Source organism: Histomonas meleagridis, assembly GCF_020186115.1.
Source record: "Histomonas meleagridis strain 2922-C6/04-10x chromosome Unknown contig_26, whole genome shotgun sequence".
Taxonomy (NCBI): domain Eukaryota; phylum Parabasalia; order Tritrichomonadida; family Dientamoebidae; genus Histomonas; species Histomonas meleagridis.
In genome coordinates, this window is record NW_027150837.1 from 398,571 (window position 1) to 424,141 (window position 25,571).

General features: G+C 31.6%; 11 protein-coding genes across 11 annotated transcripts; 8 read left to right on the top strand and 3 right to left on the bottom strand.

Annotated features, from left to right (window-relative positions):
• Positions 1-910: 910 nt before the first annotated feature.
• On the top strand, positions 911-2,080 carry GO595_004333 (Clan CD, family C13, asparaginyl endopeptidase-like cysteine peptidase; the record flags this gene model as incomplete). Its single annotated transcript, XM_067917453.1, has 1 exon — positions 911-2,080. The coding sequence occupies one exon, from the start codon at positions 911-913 to the stop codon at positions 2,078-2,080; it is 1,170 nt and encodes a 389-aa protein (XP_067775457.1).
• A 2,458-nt stretch (positions 2,081-4,538) lies between these two features.
• On the top strand, positions 4,539-5,012 carry GO595_004334 (uncharacterized protein; the record flags this gene model as incomplete). The annotated part of the gene is made up of 1 exon (XM_067917454.1): positions 4,539-5,012. The coding sequence occupies one exon, from the start codon at positions 4,539-4,541 to the stop codon at positions 5,010-5,012; it is 474 nt and encodes a 157-aa protein (XP_067775458.1).
• Positions 5,013-5,508: 496 nt separating this feature from the next.
• GO595_004335 (uncharacterized protein) lies at positions 5,509-5,853 on the top strand (the record flags this gene model as incomplete). The annotated part of the gene is made up of 1 exon (XM_067917455.1): positions 5,509-5,853. One exon carries the CDS (start codon positions 5,509-5,511, stop codon positions 5,851-5,853), a length of 345 nt encoding a protein of 114 aa, XP_067775459.1.
• Positions 5,854-6,358: 505 nt separating this feature from the next.
• GO595_004336 (NADP-dependent alcohol dehydrogenase) lies at positions 6,359-7,450 on the bottom strand (the record flags this gene model as incomplete). Its single annotated transcript, XM_067917457.1, has 1 exon — positions 6,359-7,450. One exon carries the CDS (start codon positions 7,448-7,450, stop codon positions 6,359-6,361), a length of 1,092 nt encoding a protein of 363 aa, XP_067775460.1.
• An 8,932-nt stretch (positions 7,451-16,382) lies between these two features.
• Positions 16,383-17,564, top strand: GO595_004337 (alcohol dehydrogenase, iron-containing family protein; the record flags this gene model as incomplete). Its single annotated transcript, XM_067917458.1, has 1 exon — positions 16,383-17,564. One exon carries the CDS (start codon positions 16,383-16,385, stop codon positions 17,562-17,564), a length of 1,182 nt encoding a protein of 393 aa, XP_067775461.1.
• Positions 17,565-18,024: 460 nt separating this feature from the next.
• GO595_004338 (AGC family protein kinase) lies at positions 18,025-18,756 on the top strand (the record flags this gene model as incomplete). The annotated part of the gene is made up of 1 exon (XM_067917459.1): positions 18,025-18,756. The coding sequence occupies one exon, from the start codon at positions 18,025-18,027 to the stop codon at positions 18,754-18,756; it is 732 nt and encodes a 243-aa protein (XP_067775462.1).
• Positions 18,757-19,215: 459 nt separating this feature from the next.
• GO595_004339 (ras-related protein Rab7) lies at positions 19,216-19,830 on the bottom strand (the record flags this gene model as incomplete). Its single annotated transcript, XM_067917460.1, has 1 exon — positions 19,216-19,830. One exon carries the CDS (start codon positions 19,828-19,830, stop codon positions 19,216-19,218), a length of 615 nt encoding a protein of 204 aa, XP_067775463.1.
• Positions 19,831-20,670: 840 nt separating this feature from the next.
• Positions 20,671-22,065, top strand: GO595_004340 (growth arrest-specific protein 8-like; the record flags this gene model as incomplete). The annotated part of the gene is made up of 1 exon (XM_067917461.1): positions 20,671-22,065. One exon carries the CDS (start codon positions 20,671-20,673, stop codon positions 22,063-22,065), a length of 1,395 nt encoding a protein of 464 aa, XP_067775464.1.
• Positions 22,066-22,210: 145 nt separating this feature from the next.
• GO595_004341 (Variant SH3 domain containing protein) lies at positions 22,211-23,347 on the top strand (the record flags this gene model as incomplete). The annotated part of the gene is made up of 1 exon (XM_067917462.1): positions 22,211-23,347. One exon carries the CDS (start codon positions 22,211-22,213, stop codon positions 23,345-23,347), a length of 1,137 nt encoding a protein of 378 aa, XP_067775465.1.
• Positions 23,348-23,636: 289 nt separating this feature from the next.
• GO595_004342 (nitroreductase family protein) lies at positions 23,637-24,173 on the bottom strand (the record flags this gene model as incomplete). Its single annotated transcript, XM_067917463.1, has 1 exon — positions 23,637-24,173. One exon carries the CDS (start codon positions 24,171-24,173, stop codon positions 23,637-23,639), a length of 537 nt encoding a protein of 178 aa, XP_067775466.1.
• Positions 24,174-24,311: 138 nt separating this feature from the next.
• On the top strand, positions 24,312-25,298 carry GO595_004343 (uncharacterized protein; the record flags this gene model as incomplete). The annotated part of the gene is made up of 1 exon (XM_067917464.1): positions 24,312-25,298. The coding sequence occupies one exon, from the start codon at positions 24,312-24,314 to the stop codon at positions 25,296-25,298; it is 987 nt and encodes a 328-aa protein (XP_067775467.1).
• Between the last annotated feature and the right edge of the window lie 273 nt (positions 25,299-25,571).

The window sequence follows — 25,571 nt, forward strand, 5'->3', positions numbered from 1 at the left end:
AATACACAAAAATTATCAAATTACTTCAAGAGCATAAATGATGTTTCATATATTTTTGCTTTCATTTAATGGTTAATAAATGAAAACCATTCTTCTTGATTTTTTTTTCATTTTGTATTTGGAAAAGTGCCAATTCATTTCCAGGGCGCCCCACAGCAACCGTTAATCAAACAAGAATATGGAAGTTGATGATGAAGCGCAAAAAAGGTATAAAGCTCTTCTATTAAGTTTTAGAATTGCAAACACACTCGAACTAAGCGATGGAAGATGCGCTTGCATATCATGTCAAAAATTATTTCGATCAATGAAATACCTTAACATGCATTTTGAAAGAATACATGCTCTTGAACTACAAGAGTTAGAGAACAGATCAAAAATTGCAACTGGTTCAAAGCAAAATCTTTATATTCCTCATCATCAAAAACTCAGTTATAAACATGATTCAAAGCGTGAAGTTATTCTAGGTGAGGAACCGCAAGGAGAAATGACTGCCACACAAAGAGCAGAACGTCAAGTTTATCTTGATCTTGATAGTACCCAAAATGAAGATTGATTTGAATTCCTGTTTTATATTGTTTTTATACACTAAGTCGCCATAAGAAATACATTATTTTTAAAAATTCATATTAATAATTTATTTTAATAATTAATAAATATACATATGAACTTCGAAAATCTTTATTGTTCTTCAATAAAATAAAGTATATTATATAAAGAGCATATGAAAAGAGTTTAATATCTATTTTTTGATTCTGGGGTTTTCCGTTTATTGTTCGTCGGAACGATGTAAAAATTTTCCACAGAAAATATTTTGAGAGCAACAACAACTTGAAATTTGAAATTCACATTCAATTTCCAACCGCAGTTCGGAAAATTGAATTGGCACAAATTTGAGTATTCAATTCACAAAATGCTTTCGCTTCTCTTAGGCGCAGCTTTGTGCGACAAGTGGGCTGTTATTTACACAGGATCCCGCTCATGGTCAAACTACCGTCACACAGCCGATTCATTCTATCAATACCACATTCTTATCGAAAATGGCTTTGACAAGAATAAGATCATCCTTATGAACTATGACGATATTGCTACAGCTTCAAGAAACCCATACCAAGGTCAAATCTTCCGTACACTTTCACACGATCCAAATGTTTACCCAGGTGCTGAAAACATCAAGTACACTGGTAACACAGTCACTGCTAAAAACTTCTACAACGTTTTACTCGGTGACACAACAAACGGTCCAGCTCTTGCTTCAACAGAAAACGATAACGTATTTGTTTTCTTCGATGATCATGGTGGTAGCGGTATCCTCGGTGTTCCAGATGGCTGCGGTGCTTACATCTATGCTGATGATCTCCAAAAGACCTTCGAACAAATGGCCGAAAAGAAGATGTTCAAGTATCTCTTCTTCGCAATCACAGCCTGCTATGCTGGTTCAGTTGCTAACCACTTAGAAAACATTCCAAACATGTACACAATGACAGCTTCCAACGATCACGAATCATCTTGGGGTGCTCTCTATGATTCAACCCTCGGAACATGCCTTACATCAGAATACTCCCTCATCAAGGATCAATTCATGGAACAATACCCAGATGGCACACTCGCCGAAATGTACACATACTGCGTTGATGGTGTCAAGCAATCCAACGTTTGCGAATTCGGTGATAAGACATTAAAGTCCTTAAAGATTTCCGACTTTGTTGGTAAGGCTAACAAGCAACGCAAGGTTACAAGACTCAATGGTCCAATCATCAAAGTCAAGAACACACGTGCAATCCTTGGCCAAGCAGAACTTTCACACAACGAAGAATTAGTTGCCGCTGAACTCGCTGCCGAAAAGCGTGTTGACCAAATCATCGATGTTCTTAAGAACAAATTCGTTGCAGATGCAGATGAAGACTTCACAGCATACACACCAATCAAGGATTGGGCTGCATACAAGAAGGTCCTTGGTGCCATGCAAACATATGTTAAGAATCTTGGCGAATCATTCTATGAAAAGACATTCTTCTTCTCACACCTTATCAAGTTCGCTGATGCTGATAAGATTGTTGAAACAATCAAGAACCTTTGCTAAACGATTCAAGAATTTTGAATATGATTTTAAGCCATATGGCACTTTTTAGTTTACAGTCAATTCTTTTAACGTTTTCCAATATGAAAAAGGCGCGGCTCAGTCAGAAGCAGTATTTGGAGCTACAGGACGCATTTGAGATAGATGAGACAAAATGTGTCGACTCTGAATTAGTTTCGTCGGTGATTGAACAGCTGTCAAAGCAAAAGCAAATTGTGTTCGGAATGAATTCTGTTAATAAATCTTTGAAGAAAGATCAGATTCAAATTATGATATTACCTTCAGATATTGCAAGAATTACTGTTGCTCAAATGATTTATTCTATGGCTTTTATTAAAGAGATTCCAATTGTTTTGACTTCTATGACTTCAAAAGAACTTGGCGAAAAAATTAATGTAAAGGTTGCAAGTGTTATCGGTGTTTTAAAATCTGCAGCAGAAGAAACTATAACCGAAATTTCACATTTTTCATCGTTTGTTCAGAAGAAAACATCACTTCCAAACTTGCATATCAAGACAGATTTTTTCTATCCAAGTGTATCTTCCAAATCTAAGCGAAAATAATTTTGTTAATAAGATATAGATATCTATACAAATTTGTAATTTAAAATATATATTATTTTTTTAAATATTTCTTATTTATTTGTTTTAAATTTTCATTTAATGCAGGTATCCGATTTATTAAATATTGGATTAAGATTTTTGATAAAATCAATTTGACAATTTTTGTTCCTTGAATTATAAATTCTGGTATTTCATTGAAAAATATATTTGTAGATAATTATGATTATTTCTAAAAAAAATTTGAAATATTTTTTTAAGGAAGATGCAATCGGTCGGTTTTAATTCAAAGCGGTTATTTGAATTCAATGGCATTTCGACATGTAACAACAAAATGTTAAGTGACAAAACCGATTTTATTTCCATTCAAATATTGACTGGAACGTATTCAAAAAAGCGGCTGGCATTCGAAACAAGTCATTAATTGCCTCGAGATAACTTTTTCAATGATATAGATTCAGAGTTCTTTCAAATTGGTTTTGAGTTCACTTGAATCAATGTTGAACCAAAATCAAAATGATGATTTCCCATCTTATTGGAACCTTTTAACAACAAAAGACAAAGATAACTATATCAATCTGAAAAAGGAAATAGAGCCATTTTTATATCGAGCGACCAAAGAAAAATTGAAGAATCAATTTCGAATTATTCTTGATAAGATCAAACAATATGTTTTCCAACATGATGGAAATGACTCTATACGTTCATTGATTTGTGGTGTAATATGGATATCAGATGGTATAGCAGTATGTAACAGAAATTTATCTAAGTTAATTGCTAAATGCAAATCATCTATCAACAGCGGACTTCTAAATCTTGGCTATAAAAACTCATCAATCACGCCAGAACATGCAACAGAATTAGCAAAACTATTTCCTTTTATGAAAGGAAATTGTTGTGAAATGAGACAATGGACAAGTAGAATTAATGAAGCTGAAGCATGTAATTGTAAAATGTTATTCGAGTCATACTTCGAATATGGATACATGCAAAAAACAGTCGAAAATACTCATGATACAAATTACCTCTTATTCCAAACAGATGATGAATTTTCTTTCAATGGTGATGAAAACTTTTCAGATTTTAATATTGAACTTGATTTTTTAGATGTTTGATATATTTTAATAAATATTTTCTTTCTGATTTTATGAGAAAAATTGTTTTGCATGAAAGATTTATAATGCTTTAAAAGTAGACTTAACGAATCTCAAAATATATAAAAATTGATTTTGAAATAATGAAAATGAAAAATGTGTTTTGTAATGTTGCATAAAACCAATTTTTTATTGACTTCTCCTGTATAAAAAATATTTTTAACTTGAAATATTATATGATTTTAAGTAACTTTTAGGTTTATTAAATGTTTATTTTGAATCGCATATCATTAAGTATTGGATTTTTTGTTCTAAGGAATTCAATTAAAAATTACAATGAAGTATAGGATAACCTATCACACGTATATGAGACAAACAAGTTTCGAATAATATAATGAATCAAAGAATGATTTCAATAGGTTTGATCATAATGATGTTTTTATAACTCAGATCAAAAATTTATAAATGAATTGAGTTATTAGATCGACTAAAAAAAATTATAAATGCTGAGGTCACAAATCTGTGTAATATTTTTTGAATCTTTACAGAAGGAATTGAATTTTCAATGCGGTAGTTCTCATATTGAAAAAAAAAGTTAAGTGAAGTTTTGCAAAAGTTTACGATTAAATATGATTCAATAATTTTGGCCTGTGCATTCAAAATACAAATAAACCGTTCAAACAGTTGGACACAACTTTTAAAAGCCGTCTAATCATTAGCTAGATTCATGTTTGACAGTGAATATAAATGCATTAAAAAAACCATCGTAAACATATTTATGGCCACTCTTTACTTTGTTGGATTGGGATGGTGCTTGATTGTTACACAGAGACACAAAAATATGTAAAAGACTGTTCACTTGCTTACAATTTAGAAATTGCATTCTTTCCAGTGGAAGCTTTCTTCGCACTGTTGACATTGACCGTTTACAATTGCCGCCAATGCGGAAGATGCGGCAAATGTAGCCTCAAAGTTCTCACTTGGATAACAGCAGTTTCTAGCCTTGGAACTATTTTTAATTATGTATTTGCTTTTTATTCAACAAATCCATCAAAATGTGCAATCTTTTTGGACTTTACAAAACAATTAAGGGAAAAAGCTGTTAACTCTTGTTTAAAGCCTCATAGTAAAATTGCTGGTTTCTTGGTGTACTTTGTCATTACTCATGTATTAATGTTATTATACATGATGATGATAAACTATGGAGTCTACGAGAATCCTATGCGAAACCAATATGAGCAAATGGATGATGAGGCTTCAATGGCCTCTTTCAATATGTAAATTCCAATTATTCTGATTTAACGTATTTTATTTTTGCAATAAAACCGTTAATTTATATACACTTTTTTGTTTACATGATAGTTTCAAGTGCGATAGTTAAAATAATTGAATGCAACAATGAATTGAATGGTTTATTAAACACTGGAGTTAACCATTCAATTAAACCGTCCAGTTAACAGCATATTTTTTAATGGATCCCGAGTTTTCATATACCTGCAAGAAATCTACAATCATAAACATAGCTCTGGTTATCCTCTACTCCTCGAGTTTGCTATGGTCTTTGGTTATTTCATTTATATGGATTTCTCACGAAACAGACGTATATTATCAATTCTACGATGAAGAAGGAATTTATCAATACTATTCAGTGCACTTATTTGGTTATCCATTCGCAATGGTTATTATGGTTCTGATAGAACTTTTATTTGCTATTATCGCTTTTATTATTCATTGTCGTTGCGATAACAAATGCAGCAGGATCGCCTTTAAGATTTTCATGTGGCTGTCAGCAATAATGAGCGCTGGAACAATCATCGATATTGCTCTTGGAATTGCTGCAACTAAGGCCACAGAATGTACAATATTTTTAGAATTTACAGAGGACCTCAAGGAGGAAATTATTGATGCTTGCTTTAAACCTCATTCAAACATATCTGCCTTATTACCATTTTATATATTGTCACATGTGTTCATACTCTTGCACTTGCTCACTTCAAACTATGGATTCCCCAAAGAAGATGTTCTCTCTGACACAATGAATGATAATAATGAACCGATTTATGTTCAAGCTCCTGCTCCAGTGCCACCACCGCAGCCTGCAAACTACAACAAGTTTTACTAAAAATTTAAGTAAAGTAACTCATATATTTATTTCCATTTTTATGTTCTTTATTTAAAGAATCAGTTGCATAAATTACATTATATCTTTTATACGTGTGATGTTATAGGAAACTTATTAAAATATAAGAAATTGGGAAATTCTTATTTCATAAAGAACAGGCAGTAATGTTGTATTGGAAAGTCAATCTTTTGAATTGGTTTTAATACTGAATTAAATCTTCAATATACAAATAAGTTGCGCCATATGGGAATAAATTTACCTTGACAAAAGAAAAATTCTCACTATATCAACGGAAAGATGCAGAAATCAAAAAATCAAACAGATTGCGAGTCTGATATAATAACGGACGTTTAAATGCCACTTTTTAATACGACAAACATTTCACATCACATTTCCCTAAAATGCGCCCACACACTTTTTGTACAACAAATTACCAACATTTGTTTCTTAAATTTGCTGCTAACAAATTCATCATCAGGTTTTGTTACTTCCTTTTTACTGAAGTTTAGTCATCGTATGTGATTTCAACGACTGGCTTGATTAAGTCAGCTGGTTTGTTCTTCATGAGCATTAAAGCATCTTCGACCTTTTCGAGTCCATGGAAGTGGTGGGTGATAAGCTTTAATGGATCGAGTTTTCCGAATTTAATTAATGAAGCCAATTTCTCCATTCTAACTCTGCCACCTGGTGTCAAACCACCATGGATGTGCTTGTGGCTCATACCAACACCCCATTCAACACGTGGGATCTTAACATTTTCACCTTCACCAAGATAATTAACTGATCCGATAACACCACCAGCTTTAACCATCTTAACAGCTTCGCCGAATTGATCGCTTTCACCACCAGCAATGATAACCTTATCAACTCCCTTACCATTAGTAAGTTTCATAACTTGTTCAACGATTGGACCATTCTTGTAGTTGACAATATCAGTTGCACCGTATTGGCGTGCGATATCGCAGCAGTGCTTACGTGAACCGACAGCTAAGATACGAGATGCACCCATTAAATTAGCACCAGCAACTGACATTAAACCAACTGGGCCAATGCCAATGACACAAACAATATCACCAAACTTAATGTTGGCAAGTTCTGCTCCATGGAATCCGGTTGTGATCATATCACTGAGCATGACTGCTTGAACTGGTGTAATTCCTTCTGGGATTAAGGCGATGTTGCTATCAGCTTCGTTGACGTGGAAATATTCGGCAAATACACCATCTTTGAAGTTTGAGAATTTCCATCCGCCAAGCATGCCGCCTGAGTGTTGTGGGAATCCTTCTTGTGCAGCCTTGCTACCCCAGTCTGGTGTAATTGCTGGAACAATAACCTTATCACCTGGTTTGAAATCTTTAACAAGTTCACCAACCTTAACAACTTGTCCGACGGCTTCGTGACCAAGAATCATATTGTGGCGATCACCGAGTGCTCCAGCCCAAACTGTATGAACATCTGATGAACATGGGGCTAATGCAAGTGGACGAAGAATGGCATCTAATGGTCCACACTTTGGAACTTCTTTGGTGATCCAGCCTGTCTTGCCAATGCTAAGCATGGCAAAGCCTTTCATTGTCTTTGGGAGTTCTTTCTTCATCAGAATAAAGTGAAATGAAAGTTTGTCAATTGTTTTCAATGCAACGATATTTTTGAATACAATTCAAATTTGATAAAAAATTTACTTTTGTGAGCGTTATCGACCTATTCATTTGTTTGATGGTGTTTTCAAAAACAACTTTTTTTACTAAATCGCTACCAGCGTTAAAATTTTTTGAAAACGTTTCAAATTAACTGGAAAATGAATAAATCTCAAGTTTGAAGCTTTTTCTTCTTATGTTTCCCTCATTATTGCTTAATGTTCTTCATATTTCAAAGCTTTTGTAAATATCAGATAAAAATATTAAAACCAGCAATGTTTTCGATAAATTTTTTGATTTTCGGTAGATAGTTGTTTCGGATAAATTTTGGAATTCGTATTCAATTTTTGAATGTGATTGGTCACTTTTCTTCGTCTGTGAACAGAACAGAAAAATTTTTTTCGAGAAAAACCCTCTAGAGGCGAATCAAGTAATAACATTTAAAAATATATACATTCCATCCGATTAAAGCTTTTTTAACAAGGCGACTTAAAAATATTGAATTTATACCCAATTGTTACTTTCAATCATTTCATTTAATAATTCTTCCAGAAAAAAATTTTTAGACTTCAAAGAGTTTAATCAGAATAGGGTGGCCACTCAAGTGCTTTTATTTTTGGAATTGTATCCGCCTGCGAAAAGGATGGGATCAGTTTGGTATTCTCTGATAAAATTCATTATTATATAATGTAGAATATAATTAATAAAATATTTTTAATTTGAGTATATTGGCTTAAAATGAGTATTTGTAAAAATATTTACGAATTCTTTTAAATTGATTCAATCTGAATTGATCGGTCGGTTTTAATATTGAATGCTTCACAAAATAATCGTTTAAAGAAAATGTCACATTACAAAATAATAATAAACCTGATCAGTTCGATCTTACTATATTTTATTGCATCAAATTAAAATGTTTTTAGTTGCACCAAAAAACCTTTAAAACGAAATTTCACTAACTTCTTGAATTATAATCTTGTAATCAGAAAATAGGTTTTTACATTTTATTAAAGATGGGAAGGATAACATCTTAATCTCCTACAACATGAATCCTTTCTAACTGGACAAAATGCAATGGGGAAAGTGTGAATATCATTCCTAGGAAAGTGCCTGCTTTTCATGTTAGAGTTTAAGTTGTTAGTTACGCGCGATCGAGGGAACAGATATATATGTATATCTTAACATATAAATTTCAGATCTTCAAAACTTTCATTTCCGAACCTAAGTTGCTTCGTTTCGCAAGAAAAAAGGGATTTTAAAAGAGAACCAACAACTTGCTTATCCAACGAGAGTACCCAAAAATCCATCATTCAATCTCAAGAGGCACCAAAACCCAAAACATTTTCACTCAAAAACTGGAATAACCGCCTGTAATCTATAGAATTCAAAAAAATTATTTTTTAAATCGGCACAAAGTACATTTGAAAATTGAATCAATTATTTAAAAAAATGCCACTGAAGGTTAAAAAATGCAGTGCACGAGAAGAGAGAAACGAGAAGAGAGAAAGGATGGAACTTTGGAAACCCAAAGGTTCATACCAATGCCTTCAGAATTCAGAAAGGCGGTAAGTAACGCAGAAGGAAAACAAATTGTTTTCGTCACAATTTTCGGATCATATCAAACAGGCAAATCATCAACTTTAAAAAAACTTACAGGTGATTCTAATATTGAAGTTGGTGATGGGTGTGATGAAAAAACCATCGGCGCTTTTGTATATGGTCCATATTCAAACAATTTAATTCGAAAAAGATTTCATATGGATGAGATAAAAGAAGATGAAACGCAAATTTTCTTTGTCGATACGGAGGGATGTAATGGCTTTGAGGCAGGAGGCGGAAACTCAGAAGCTTGTACTTATCTTCTCAGTCAACTTATTGCTCCATATGCAACACTTTCCTGTGTAATTATTTCATTGACAAAACCAGCTATTACCAATGGAGAAGTTAACACCATGAAGAAAATTCTTGAGATTACAGATTTAGTTGGCAAAGTTGCAAATAATTGTAATACGAGTCAAAACTTGATTAATCTTTTTACAAATACATCTAATTATATACCTAGCCAAAACAAGTTTCAGAAATTTCAAAAAAAAGTTACCAAATCTTTTTCCCAAAAAATTGGTGGTTGCTTTAATCCTGGAGAATGTATTCCTTTACCAATGTATGATATTAACAAAGACGTGTTAAAGCAAAGCGAAGAATTCAACAAAGGTTTTGAGATATTTGCGCAGCTTCTTCTTAAGCGTGTTGAAGATTACATCAAACAGTTTTCAATGGTTTACGACCCAAAAAGTGCCTATGAAATGTTCAATATGTTAATTAAGACCAAAGAAATGAAAGAATTAGAAAAAAACATAGAACAAGCATTTATTGAAGGACGAAGGTCAACTATTGACAAGCATTTTTCACCTTTTGTTGAAGGTATTATTAATGAACAAATCATTATATTAAACAACAAAATTTCACAAATACAAAATGAAATTCAAAACGAACCAATTGCACATATGGAAACTATCGATGCAAGACAAATTTGTGATAACCTCATAAATATTCTTGATGCTAAACTACCGAAATCAATTAAGACAAAAGATATTGATACATATAATCAATTCAAGAACAAAATTATCAATTCTATTAGTGACAAAATGAAAGAATTTTATGAATTAATACCAAAAATCAAAGAAAAACAAATTCAATTTCTTAAAAAGAAAATTAATAATCTTATTCATCAATATGAACAAACTATCGAAAATGAAATATATTTTCAGAAAAGTAATATAAATGATTTCAAGCAACTCGAACAAATATGTTCATTTGAAACAACTAAACAAAACATTAATAACGAAATCGTAAAAATATATAATGATATCAAAGTCACTAATGACGTACAAGATCAAATCAATGATTATTTAAATGAAAAAATGTTAAATGTAAAGAACAAAATCCAAAACGAATCACGAGAAATCATCAAATCGAACAAAAATAATATCGAACAAAACGTCGATAAAATTATCGATGTCATGATATATGAATTAGAGAACAAATTTAAGTTGTTACCAATTCAAACGATATATTCATTTGATGATCAAAGTTTAATGAATTATGTAATCAAAGAATGTGAAAATTCAATCGAATGTATATACAAAAGACAAATTCCTACAAATATAACACAAAAGATTTTAATGAATTTAACTCAAATTGAGTTAATATTAACTAAAGTTAAAGGAGAACATATTGACCTTCTTAAGCATAAAGTCGACTATTTTCTAAAAGAAAAAGAACAAAATATTGAAAATAAGATAAATAACAGCAAATCAACATCGTTCTATGACATAATGTTATATTTGGATGTTGATAATATTCACAAAGAATGTAACAATTTGATACAAAATGAAATTGGGAAAGATTTATATCAAAAACTTAATGAATTACAACTGTATATAAATAATAAAATATTAATATTAAAAAATAAGATAAATAAATTAGCTGACGATACAGCTAAAAGTAATAATAATAAATATCTTCAAAACAAAAAGAGAAAAGTCGATAATGTGTTTAATCAGAATGTTGGAGAATTAAAAACAAAAATTTATTCCAAAGAAGTTACAAATGTGAATATAATTACCAAAAATAATTTCGAAGAAAATTGTAAAAAAGAAATTAACTTCGACCAAATAAAAGAAAGTGATCAAGTGGAAATAGATAATTATATAACTGAATCTTATTATAATCATATAAATCAAATTAATAACAGAGAAACAATTGAAACAATTTTGAATAACAAAGAGGAGTTGCTATCAAAATTGAAAGAAACCGTGGATAACGTTGTCAATAAATACGTTTCGAAAATGAAAGCAACAAAAGTAATATTTAGTACAACTTTTAGCGCATTTCCAGCTGAAGTTATACAGAAGATGACATTAGAATGCAATAATAAATTGTATAAAATTTATGAAGATTTTAAAGTAAGTGATGAAATTCAAAGGGAAATCAACGCTTATGAATTCGAGAAAATAGATAAGTTTAGAGTGAAAAGGTTCTCGCCATTCGGCTTCTTTAGGTTTAATAGAAAATAATGATTTTCTGTGAATAAATATTTCATTTCAATCTTTCTTCTGAATATTTGATGAGTTTTCTTGTTTACAATCGACGTTTTATTTACACATTAGGAATCGCTATTTTTGCAATTGATGGTGAATTATAATGCAAAATATGAATATTATCACCATATTTATTGATTTAGTGAAATTTTACAAATTTTTGACGAAAAGTTAAGATTTCTTGGTCATTCCTTAGTATTACAATAATTAATTAACTTTTTTATGAATAGCGAAATAGTGCGCATATAATGAATATGTTTAAAGTGATTCTTTCTTCAAAATTATTATCAAATTTCTTATAAATGAAATTTTTTCCATTCAAGCACAGCTATTTAATAGATTACCCAAAAAGAAACTTATCTATATCAAAAAAGGAAAGCAAAACAACTCAGATATCAAGTTATGGTTGATTTTATGAAGATTTATGAACTCTACTTTTTGCTTTAATTTTTTGTTTAAACCAATAATCATGCATGATGTGCACATTAATCATTCGATAGAAACCTTTCGAAGTTAAACGATATGATTTGTACGATATCATTTTCATTCTTTCATTTTTTTGTCTTCAACAATTTAAATGAGGAACTTTCTGTCACTTTTCATAAAAATCATCATGTTTCAGCTTTGTGAACATCTTCCTATTGCAAAAACAATAAAACGCGTTTCAGTAAAAGTTTTACAAATGAACTGACGAAAAGAAGTCGGTCGAAGCTCTTTGTATAGTTTGACTGATTTATTAGCAAGTTTCTCAAGTTTTCGCATGAATATGTTATTTCATCTTGGCTTTTGCCATATACTTCTTTGCTTATTACAAGCCTCACCAAAAAACTTAGGCTCAAAGATTTTTAGTGATCAATTATTTATTACAAACCTCACCATAAATATCAAATTATATGCAAAAGGAAATTGCAAACCAATTTCACCACTTTCATTTTCAGCATCACATGCATTCAGTAACACATATTCTCAAATACATTCACTGGATAGTTTCAAAGCGTTTTAACATTTTCGTTTTCATTAACATACACATTGACAATTGCTTATTCATTTACATATTATGAGACGCAAACATTATCATCATCCATATTTAATTCAACGTTTTCTTATATCGAAACGTAATTTCTTTATTATGATTACACAGTTATTATTTATTCAACACATTACAATTATTATTCAAATTTCATTACAATGTTTCGCACGAATATGCTGAATATTGTTTTGATGTAACATTCTAAATCATATTATTCATTTACAAAATGATTTGTAGTTTACTATAGAAATATTTCGTTAAGTATTAGATGTTAAATGTAAATGATATGAATCATAAAAACATTGGAAAAATAAATTATATACATGAAAAGCATTCACACATCAAAATATTATATACAAAGATAAATAGAATCAAGCAATTTAGAATCACCATTAATTTAGAAGTAACAAGATATGGAGTTTGTGATATGACTTCATTTACTATATATTAGCATACAATAATATGTTTTTCTTTTCAATATATCACTTAATTATACATAATATCTCTAATATATTTTAGGATGTGTTTAATTTATTCATATAATTTGTATCACACAAAATAAATTAACATAAAAAGAAATAAACGCATATCTCATCAAAATAATGAAATTTAACAATATAAAAAGTGCTTTTATACAACAAAGATATATCGTTTTAATCAGCAAACTCAACTCTAACACATCCATTCATTATATTATTTAAAAGTGTCTTTGCAAGCATTAAATGTATTATCTTTTCTTGATGTCTTTAAATATTGAAACAAACAAAATTTAGGTTATATTGAAAAACTTCAATTTAACAACAAATTTTTTACATATTAACCGTGTGATTTTTAACTTTTGTATTGGCCGATGTGTATTTGGTAAAGGCCTTCAACTATATAAGATCCTGAAGCATGAAAATTCTTCATTTGCTGTTCATTTCGGGCGTAACAAAGCAATTTACAACCGATATAATACCAGGAATTCCATTTTTTACAACTACAAAAATATCAAATATGAAAAAGAACCTAAGCAAAGAAGGGCTCACTCACACACACAATGTACAAGTCCCAGTCTTTAGAATTAAGTATGATAATTCTGATATATTTAACAATATTTCTACTTTCTTTAAAACAAGTATATTTTTAAATTTCTTGACTGACAGTGGCTGTACACCAGAAATACTTCAATTCTTTTATGACAAAATAAAATTCCAAGCATCATATTTTACAATTACACAAAATGAATTCTTTATAACTAGTATGCTTATTGAAAACAACATAACAACACAACCTTTGGATGTGCATTATGGGAATATCTCTTTAAACCAGTACGAATTTCTTTGTTTTTCATTGATGCAAAACGATAAAACAGACCGACCATTTAAATTCAATGTTCACGTTCGTTTAACCGCTGTTTTTTCAATGATGATTGTGGTGGTTTATATCAATTTTTTTCAGAAAAAGTTACTGTTTCTACAGAAATTTTTATTGACCAACTACGAATTGAAAACAAACGAAAAGAAAAAACATAAAAATGTTTTAATTTTTGTTATATTTTTCATAAATTCTTTTCAATTATTTTATGATAGTTCAACATTAACAATAACAAACTCAAATGATTTTAGTGAAATTGATCAATATAAAAACATCACGAAATTTATAAATATTAGTAAAGGAATTTATTTCATTCCAGGCGGTTCATTTACAGAATGGCCATCAGTTGTTTCAGTTAATTTTGGTAATTCTATTTCAGATATTGGGAATTATGCGTTTTCATTATGTTCTAATTTAGAAACGATTATTTTTGGAGAAAATGTTACAGCAATTGGCGGTTCAGCATTTTCAGCATGTTCATCAATCAAAAACATTACAATTCCAAATTCAGTCGCATCGATTGGTAATTCAGCATTTTCATCATGTTCTAATTTAATAATGTTAACACTTGGCTATGGAATAAAAGAAATTGGAGGTTCAGCATTTGGTAATTGTGATGCACTTGAATGCATTTATTATTATGGCGACACAGAACCAGATATTGGAGAAAATGCATTTTTTAATGTTGCAACAACAGTTATAACATATCCAACATATATAAAAAGTAACTTTGGCGCATTAAATGTTATCAAATCAGCAGAAGGAAATTGCAAACCAATTCCAACACTTTCATTTTCAGCTTCACATACATATTCTCAGTCAAATACATTCAGTCGAAGTAATACATATTCTCAGTCAAATGCATTCAGTTGTAGTAATACATATTCAAAGTCGAATGCATTTACTGAATCATTTCAAAATGATATAACGAAATCTTTTTCATATTTATTAACAGCCACATTATCATTTACATATTCATTTTCTTATTATGAAATACAAACAAAATCACTTTCACTATTTACAATTAATTCGTCGAATATTTATATTGAAACAGAATTTATATATTATGATTACACAGTTATTATTTATTCAACTTATTATATTTATTATTCGAACTTCTTTACATTTATTTATAACAATGAATTTCAAACAAATGATAATAAAACAACAATTATCATAATAATCGTTTGCGTTATTGTTGCTGTTATTATTATAATTTCATTACTTATTATATTATTGATACGAATTAAAAATAAAAAAGAAGAAATTGATGAAAATGAAATTTCAGAACAACAAAATGATAATAACCAAACAACAAACACATTCACAACAGGAATATCTATATCAAATATTGAAGAAGACCCATTTGCAGATGACTTCAAAGAAGACAAATTCATTGTGCAAATGTAATTAAGATAAATAAATAATAATATAATATGTTCTAAATGTTAATCATTTTTAGTATGGTTGGTAAAACGCCTTATTTTCTACCAAAATTGATGTTTAGTATTGCGTTTTTTTGTTTTTGCAAAACTTTTTAAATAATTTTATTGTTATGTTGCTTGCTATATGTCTATTCGATGTCTTTAAAAAATGTTTCGAATTTACTTCTTCTAAATTTAAAAATCACTTTATTTATTCTTTGAAAAAAATTCATTTTATTTTGATATGTATAAAGTGAATAATGTAAAAATATTTTATTTGAGAAATTTCTTTTGTTACATATATAAATTAACAATTTGTAAATTATTTTGTTTTTAATTTTGCTTATTATTCTTTTTATAAAAGTTATTTAATTTAGATAAAAATGAAAGGAATTTCAAAATATTTTTGATTTAGGTGATTATATTTTTTGTTAATACTAAGCAATCATATGATGCAGGTACAAGAACTCTCACAATATCTGCTTTAGATAATTTTTCAAAAAATTATATGAATGTTACAGAGCGTGTGATAATTATTAATTTTGGATAACTTGAAAATAGTGCATTCAGTAATTGGCCTTTATTAACATTAGATGCATCCCAGCTCATATTTACACACGTAACTTTAGTTGAGGAAGATGCGTGTAGTTGCATATAGCTGTTCCAGCATGCAACAACTAATTACATTAATAAGTAAAATGGCATTCATTCTTGAAATCGCGTTATAACATTTTTGAAAACATATTCAATTTCGTTATTTATTTTACAACGATGGCTATCGTATACGATATTTTGAAATTTATGTCATTGAATTAATTTTTTGGGGCGCCCCTTTGTGATCCATTCAAAAAGCCGACCCGTTATGAATTAATTCAATGCTCTCAGCAGAAAATCCTTCAAATATCATATCGTTTGGATTTCATTCATTCAATTACCTCATTGAAATAATTCAACTGGTTATTTGTTCAGATCACTTTTCAAAATGTCACAGCATTGGTTGTGGGCTAACAAAACTCAAGTTGCCTTTGGCACCGGTTGCGTCAAGGAATACATGCCAAAGTTCGTCAAGCCAAAGAGCAAGATTCTTTGCACATTTGGTGGCGGTTCTATTGATCTCAATGGATGCCGCGCTGATGTTACAGAAGCTCTTGCAGCCCTCGAATGTGAAGTTCGTTGGGAAGGTGGAATCCCAGCCAATCCAGAATATGACAGATTAATCGAAATCGCAAATGTTGTCAAAGAATACAAACCAGATCTTATTCTTTCTGTTGGTGGTGGCTCTTGCCTCGATGGTACAAAATACATTGCTCTTGTTGCCAAGCTTGAAGATGGAAAAGATCCATGGGAAATCCTCACAAAGCAAGAATATCCACCTGAAGCTTATCCTGTCGCCTCAGTTATGACATTACCAGCCACCGGTAGTGAATGGAATAACAACTTTGTTATTTCACGTCGTTCATTGAAAGCCAAACTTGCAGGAGGAAATAACAACACATACCCAGTTTTCTCTCTCTTAGAGCCCAAGTATACAATGACACTTCCACCACGTCAATTACGTAATGGTGTTTATGATGCCATTTGTCATTGCATTGATCAATTCTTAACACCACAAGAACTCCCAATGATGGATAACTTCTGGATGTCAGTTCTTAAGGAACTTGTTGACATTGGTCCAGATGTTGTTAAGGAAGGATCATCACTTGAACTTCATGAAAGATTAATCATTGCTGCAACATTTGCTTTGAACCTTATCTTTACCTTAGGAAAGGAAACATGTTGGGGAATTCATATGATCGGCCACCAACTCACAGCTAAATATGGAATTGATCATGGTGCAACATTAGCAATTGTTACTCCATTCTTCCTTGAAAGCCAATTCGAATCAAGAAAGCCACTCTTAGCTAAGGCAGCTGAATTCGTTTTCGGTTGCAAGGGAACTGAAGAAGAGAAAGCACGCGGATTTATTTCTGAGATCAGGAAGTTCATTGTCAAGATAGGCCAACCAACAAAGGTTTCTGAATGGCCTAACACAAAGGTCGAGGAAGGAGATCTTGACACAGTTACAAAGATGGTTATGGACTCAGTTGGAGGCAAACCATACGGCTTCAGGAAGTCAATCGACGAAAAGACAACACATGATATCCTTGAAAAGGTATTGATTTAAATATCAAAAGTTTGATTTAACTTTTTGTTTTGAAAATAGCATTCAAATTTTGCCCTTTTATTTGCCCTCTCTTTAATTTTGAATGATATCGTTTATGGAATTGAAGAAATTCGTTTTGATCACATTGATAACAGTAATTGTATTGTTTTTGTTGGTGCTGTGTCTGATTTCTTAGATTCTGTGTTTAGATAGTTATTATATGTTCTCTATAATGATCAACAGAAAGGTTTTGGTTACTTCACATGTGAAGTAATGTAGGGCACCCCGATATAACTTTTGACGGCACTGAATAAATCGAAAACTCAAATTCTTTTCACAATTTTGAAAGGCAGCTGCCCAAGGCCTTGGGAAAATTTTCCATTCAAAATTGTGGCATAATTTAAAGGTGCCAGCAATCCGTTCATTAGAGAAGATGTTCAGTCAACTTCATTCTAATGTAAATGGGTACCAGCTATCTCGCATGTGTTGGAGCTCCAACAGTTCTTATACATACGTTGCAACAAAGAATCAAAAGAAGTATTTAATGAAATTTATTTCTATGACACAAGAAAACATTAGAAAAGTTGACTTCGAGAATCAACTGCAATCAGAAATTCAACATCCATACATAATGCCTATTTTGGAACAATTTAATTATGAAAAATACAGAGTTCTTGTTATGCCATACACACCAAGCGAAACGCTAATCGAACTCCAGAGAATCCCTGATCTTTCAATCCGCTTTATTTCTATTAGTATGTATAGAATTGCTGTTGCTCTTTCAACATTACATAGCAACAACATCCTTCTTAGAAACATCAAGCCACTCGACATATTTATAGATGATATCGAAAGTGAAGAGCCTAAACCACAAATTAATAACTTTGAAAATTCTGTCAAATTAGTTGACAATGATTCAATTTCATTTTCCTCTGATGTTCTGAGTTATGGTTTCACATTTTTATTCTTAATTCATAATAATATTGAAAAAATGTTTGAACAATATCCAGATCTGAAGGATTTAATCCAAAAAACGCTTGAAACAGATCCAAAAAAGCGCATAAATACATTTGAGATCACAGAGCATCCGTTCTTTGTGAACGTTCTTGGTAAAGATTGGATTCAATATGAAAACGAATCTCTTTATTCAAGGATAAGGCCGTTGTTCTATGTTGAAGAGGCAGAAGAATATGATGACCTAATAGGAATATAATGGAAATTGTGTTTAATAAATGTGTGAAATAATTTTGATTTTTAATAAATCTGAGAAAGCAGAAAAATTCGAAATGTGATCCATTATACAGCACAAGCACCAAAAAGATTACTTCGAAAGTTCCATGTCAACAATCTGATTAAATTACAATTTACATTGAAATGGTTTTAATACCGCCAACCAAAAGCACTATATATTATTCATTTTGTCCATGTGGATGAAGTAATATATTTCTTTAACGAAATCAATTTTTATAAAAGTGAATTTATGATTCCAAATTCTGGATACAGAACATAGAATTTCACATGAAAAACCTTTTCAGTAGTGATGTTTTTTTGTAAATAAAAAACAAAATTAAAAAAATCTGATTTCTGAATTCAAAAAAAAATTGGTGAAATGCAATGATTACAAGTCATTGACCAAAGAAATAGAAGTGAAGGAATTGTTTATTGAATTTACTCAGCAATCACATCCTGATTCTTTCTTTTCTGGCTTGTTATCCAAACCAACAACGGTTTGCGGGATGACAAAGTCATCCTTTGGTGCTTTTTCTAATGCCTTCTTGACAATTGATTCAAATGCAGTTTGAACATTATCTGCTGTCTTAGCTGAAACTTCGAAGAATTGCATGTCGCCATTCATTTGAGCAAATTCACGAGCTGCTGATGGTTGGATGACTTTTTCAGGAAGATCGGATTTATTTCCAAGAATAAGGAATGGGAAGTCATCTGCATTTGTAAGGTCAAGCTGTACGCAAAATTCGTTCTTCCATTTCTTAATATTTTCGAATGATGTTTGCTTTGTAACATCATATACAAGAATGCAGCAGTCGGTACCACGATAGAAGGTTGGACCAAGAGATTGGAAACGTTCCTGACCTGCTGTATCCCAGATTTGAAGGGTTACATACTTTCCGTCAATCTCAATTTGCTTTGATGAGAAATCAGAACCAATTGTAGCCTTGTATTGTTGTGTAAACTCTCTGTTGACAAATTGGTTGAGAAGTGAGGTCTTGCCAACACCTGCATCTCCGAGGAGGAGAAGCTTGAGCATTTGCCTTCCGCGAGAAGCCATAAACGATGTGGAAAAGTGTCGAGGTCAAGCACACCATTCAATTTTGAGGTAAACTGATTTACATTCAAAATTTGAATTAATTGGTTTTCAATCGATAAAAGTGGGAAATGATGAAAACGTTCAATTTAAGCTGTAAATTTCGGTTATTAATGTTAACGGGTGTTTTGGGCATGTATTGGAGTACTAATTTTTTTCTATTCAATATCAAAAATTTGTACTTGATTTGAAAAATATGAACAGCGTAATATGAGAAATAATATTTATAATCGAAATCTGTTGAATATACTTTTTCTGATGTTTTTCATCTTAAGAAGATATCTGCCCACAAAGACACGTCAGTTTTGCGGTGTTGTGACTTTTTTCCATGACATTATAAAACAAATATTCATGCTTTTCAACGAATGGTAATTATTTTTACATGTGACTATTATCAGTTAATATGTCCGAATTTCGAAATGAATGGATTCTATTTCAATCGCTTATTAAAAAGTAATGATGTAATTCAATCAAATCTTTTTTGAATGATTTATCGATTATTACCAAATCAAGTGAAATAACTCGAAGTTTCGATATATTCAACCCCAAAATGAAAAACATCAATTTTTCCTGGCAATATTTATGTTTTTTATCCCCCTGTGTACAGGTATAAAGACATGGTTACATCATCATATTCATTTTGATTTCGTTAAAAGCTTTCACTATGTTATGAAGATAAATATAAATAAGTTGGCAATCTTGTGCTTTATATTTTATACAGAACTTGTGAATAAAATGTTTTAATATCAAGAAGATTTTGAGGCGCCCTAAAACCGTTATGTGGTCAAAAAAACGTTATAATTCATGTCGGGGCAAAATCAACAAGCAGAACTCCAGAGAAAAGTTAAAGAAGCACAATCTGCACGCGACGAAGCTAAATCTGCTGTTGAAAAAGCCACGTCTGATTCAGTCCCAGTTCGACGAGAGCGTGTTTTTCATTTAGTAGAATCTCAACAATTACGCACGCAAATTGAAGTATGCATGCAAAAAATCAAAGAACTGAGACTTCAAATCACCGCTAAAGAACGAGAAGCCGAAGAAATTGAAGATCAAACACGCACTGAAATCCAAGTATATAAGCAGAAAGTAAAACATTTAATGCATACACATCGTAAAGACCTTGATTCTATTAACGAAGATAAAAACTCCACACTTGAACAACAAAAGAATGAGCATTTAGATTATCTCAAGCGTCTTGAAACTGATGCGCAACGCCTAAACGGTGAATTTACTACACTTCAGGGCCATCATGCCATGCAACAGAAGCAACTTAAAGAAGAATATGATCGATTTTCACAGCACATCAAAGATCAATATCTCCAAAATCTCAAAGATATCCAAGAAGAGAACCAAAAAAACATCGAATCTCTTCATGAAGATTATGAGCTTCAACGTATTAACGAAATTCATGAGATTCAAGAACGTAAAGATTATCACATTCGCGGTCTTATGGAAAATCATGACGCCAAATTCCGGGAGATGAAAGATTTCTACAATAAGATCACGCAGGACCATTTATCCCAAATATCACAGTATGAATCCGAACTCGAAAATATTGATAATCGATATGCAGAATATGAACAACGAAAAAAGAATTACGAAAAAGAAATTTATGAACTCAACAAAAAGTTACAAGAAAAGAAGCGCGAAAATAACTTATTACATAAAGCCCTTTCGACATATGAAACAGATAAGATGTCATTAGCAAATTCTCGAGCAAGGATCCAAAGCTTAGAAATGGAGATAGAGTCGCTGAAACGAAGAAGAAAGACAAAGGAAGAGAAGTTCAAAAACATGGAAAAGGAAAGAGATATGTTAATTGAGAAATTTGAAGCGACGATTCATGACGTGAAACAAAAAACTGAGTTTAGGGCACTATTGCTGCAGAAAAGAGTGGAAGTTTTGGATGACGTTTTGCAGAAAAAAGAAAGTCAATTGGATGAGATGCTTGAAAAGGCAGATTTGCCCGAAGAACAAATCGAAGATATTTCTAATCGAGTTGATGACTTATTACAAGCTAAGAACAACGTTATTGAAAACTTAGAGTTTGAGTTAGCTAAGGCAACGAAAGCTCATAACGATTTAATAGCGATCTATCAAGCAAAGATGAGTAGTGCAGGAGTTCCTTTGGATGAAATAATGTTCGAACCTTTGCCTTCAAATACAACAACGGCACCAGCGCCGAGTCTTTTTAAATAAAATTTTTCATGTGGCACAATTTGCAAACGCTGTTTTTGAAAGGTTTACGAAAAATTACATGGCATTCAAATAGGAAAACGGTGCACAATTGAAACGATTCGACGGTTTTTGTCAATTTAATAATCAGACCAACAAAACAAATTTAATGTCAACAGCATCTGAAGTGGTTACAATTCTCCAAAGAGTAGTACAAAGAGTTGATAAAGGATCAGATAATTATAATGTGGCTCTTCGTATGGTTCAAGCACGTATTGAAGTTGAAGAAAAATATCAATCAATGCTTAAACAAATTATCCCTCAACAATTCGATGACAAAGATCCAATAACAAAGAATTTCATTACAGAACTTCAAAATGAAATTGACCAACATGCTACATTTTCAAAAGAACTTAAAGATGTTATATATAAGAGTGCTAGTACATACTCTCAAACAATGAAAGATAAGAGAGATCGTATCCATAAAGCCATTAAGCAACAACTCTCCGCTTTACAAAAGGTTATATCTGATAGAGAAAAAGCAGCAAATGAAGTCGAACAACTTAAAGCCAAACTCCCACAAATGCAAGGATCGAATGTTGAAAAGCAAAACAACAAAATCAACAAAGCCAATATCGAATTATCCAAGAAAATTAAAGCTGAAAATGACACCACTATGAAGCTTGCTTCCTCAAGTATTCCAACTATACATCGTGATTTTACTGACTTTGATTCTACACGTCTTACCAAATTCCAAAAAATGACTGTCGATTTCGAAAAAGCTAAACTTAAGCTTAACACCGAAATTAACAAAGGACTCGATGTCTTTATCCATAAGATGAACAACTTTGATGCCAAAGATCGTAGCAAACGTTACATCGAACGAGTATTTGATCCATCAGCAGAACTCGTCGAAGAAGAAGATCAAGATCTTATGGCTGTTGCTATCTCTGATTACCGCTCTGATGAGCCAACTGATCTTCAATTTGAACGTGGTGATCAGATACATATTCTTGTTCAACATTCATCCGGCTGGTGGGAAGGAGAGGCCAATGGCAAGCGCGGCTACTTCCCTAAGACCTTTGTACAGCTTCCTGGTGAGCACAACTCAGGAAAAGATCCAATTGGAGCCGTTTTCTTATGCATCAAGGATTATCAACAAGATAAAAGATTGGGCGACATCGAGTTGCTCTCAGGTGATTTGGTGTATGTGGACTTCGTCCAGAAAGGTAAATGTTCGGGTACAAATCTTAGAATTAAGAAGAGAGGATACTTCCCACTGGCAAACCTCGAGCAAAGGATTTGATCAAATAAACGCCAAAGTAACAATTATTCAGTTGTATTAATGAGAAATTATTTGTGACAAAAAATTTCAACCGTTTAATATTTGAACAAACTCAGTCAAATTCACGTCATTGAATTTTGGGACATTCAGCAACCTCTTTAGCAAATAAAAAATATTGAGATGCAATATGGTTTTGTGTACAATTTTACTGATCATTTTTTATGGCAAAAAATTTGGAATTTCTTAATTTGAAAATTGATATGAAAACAATGATTAAGAGAACTAAACAAGAGTATGCTATGAAATTGATTTATTCAATCCACTGAACCTTTGCCTTTAATTCTTTGGGTTGGGGCTCCCAATCTTCTGCAGCATATCCAAGAGCAACTGCTAAAACAGTTGTTTCGTTTGGAAGACCTAAAATTTCTTTTGCTTCTGCAGCTGGTGCGTTTTGGGCAAAACCAATAATAACCGAATCAATTCCTTTACACTTAGCTGCTAAGCAAATGTTTTGGCATATAATACCAAGATCATATGGGGCACAGTCAACTCTTTCTTTCCTTGCTGGAACTATGTATATAACTGCTGGTGCCTTATAAAATATTCTTTCTGGACCAACATTGCCCATCTTTTCTTTCATTTCTGGTGGAATGTTATCAACAACACATTGAGCGAACCTATCATTTACTTCTTCTTTAGTAACAACATATAAATCATTTGATTGAGCATCAACACCAGTTGGAGAACTTAAAGCCATATCAACAATCAATTTGAGCGTGTCGTGGTCAATCTTTTTTGTTGTATCAAACTTACGGCAGCTGCGTCTAGCTTCAATTGCTGAAATCATCCAAGATCAAAAAGTGGCGTGTCAAATGGAAAAAACGTAAAGTTCAGAAATCTCGAGATGGGGTGCCCCGAACATAATGGCGCTGTTATCAAAATAAACGGTTTTCATTGAAGATGGTTACGCGCCAACATCAGATCAATGTTAAGCAAACAGAACACACCAGGACAACTTAAACTCGATTTCTTCTTTTCAGGGAAACCGAAGGAAGGGATGTATAATTTTGAAGATCAAAAGAAAGATTCAAATCAATTTTTAAATGAAAATTTTGATAATAATTCTATAAATCATGAAATTGTAAACTCTTCACCTGTTATTACTAGTGATGATTATGCAGCTTTTGATTATGATTCAACTGATGAACAAACAGATTCATCTTCAGAGTTTTTCGAACCATCCACAAACAAAGAAGAACCTAAGAGTGAAATTAAACCTCGAAGTAATTATGATTCGTCAAGGCAATATGAGCCAAAACCTGTTTTAACACCAAATTGGGATAAACCAGAGACAAATGAAGAAGAAACCCATAATCCTACTATCAGTGAATGTATATATGATCATATTACTGATATTCATTACCAACTTGAAATTATAGAACATCGAATTCAAATGGGAAAAGATGAGAAACACGATCATCCAGCCATGTCCTTACAAGTTCTTGAGACCGAAGGTTTACCCAATGTCACCAAAAAGGAAAAAGAACGAAAAAGTCGATATATGCTAATTGAAGAAGAACATTATCTTCCGCGATTTTGGGAGCCACGATCATATGACTCACAGTATAAACCACTTTCCAAGGAAGACAATGAATCGCTGGAAGAAATGATCAGGTTATCGCTTGTTGATGATGGGAAAACATCAACCATCAAAACAAGGCAAAGAACGTGGAATCCGCACGAAGTGAAAGCTCCGTACGAAAGCGCACAGTACTCGATGCCTACGGTCAAAGACACATTTGTTCAAAAGAAGAAACATCAGAATGAAAATAGTGAGAAATTAAAAGTTAAGGAAAAGAAAATAAGGAAAAAGAAGAGCAAAGTTTTGGTGGGGTCACATGCAATGATTTGTGTTCCATCAATGCTGTTCGATACAGATCTGTCTGATGACACTGACTTTAGTGATTTTTAGGGCGTTTTATAGATAATTTTTTATTTATCTGGAAATAAAAAATGTTTTTTGTATTGTTTCGAAGAAAGTTATTGAAATTGTAATTAACAATGCGTAAATGTATAACTTGAAGCAATAAATGTATTTATTAATGTGTTCGATAAATACGTGTTAACAATTAATGTCTGCGTAACAGAATAAAAATTAATTAATGAAATTGAAATTGAAATATTTGGAATGAAAGAAATTGTAAATGTGTTTGAATTAGTAAATGAAATACTTGAAGTAAATGAA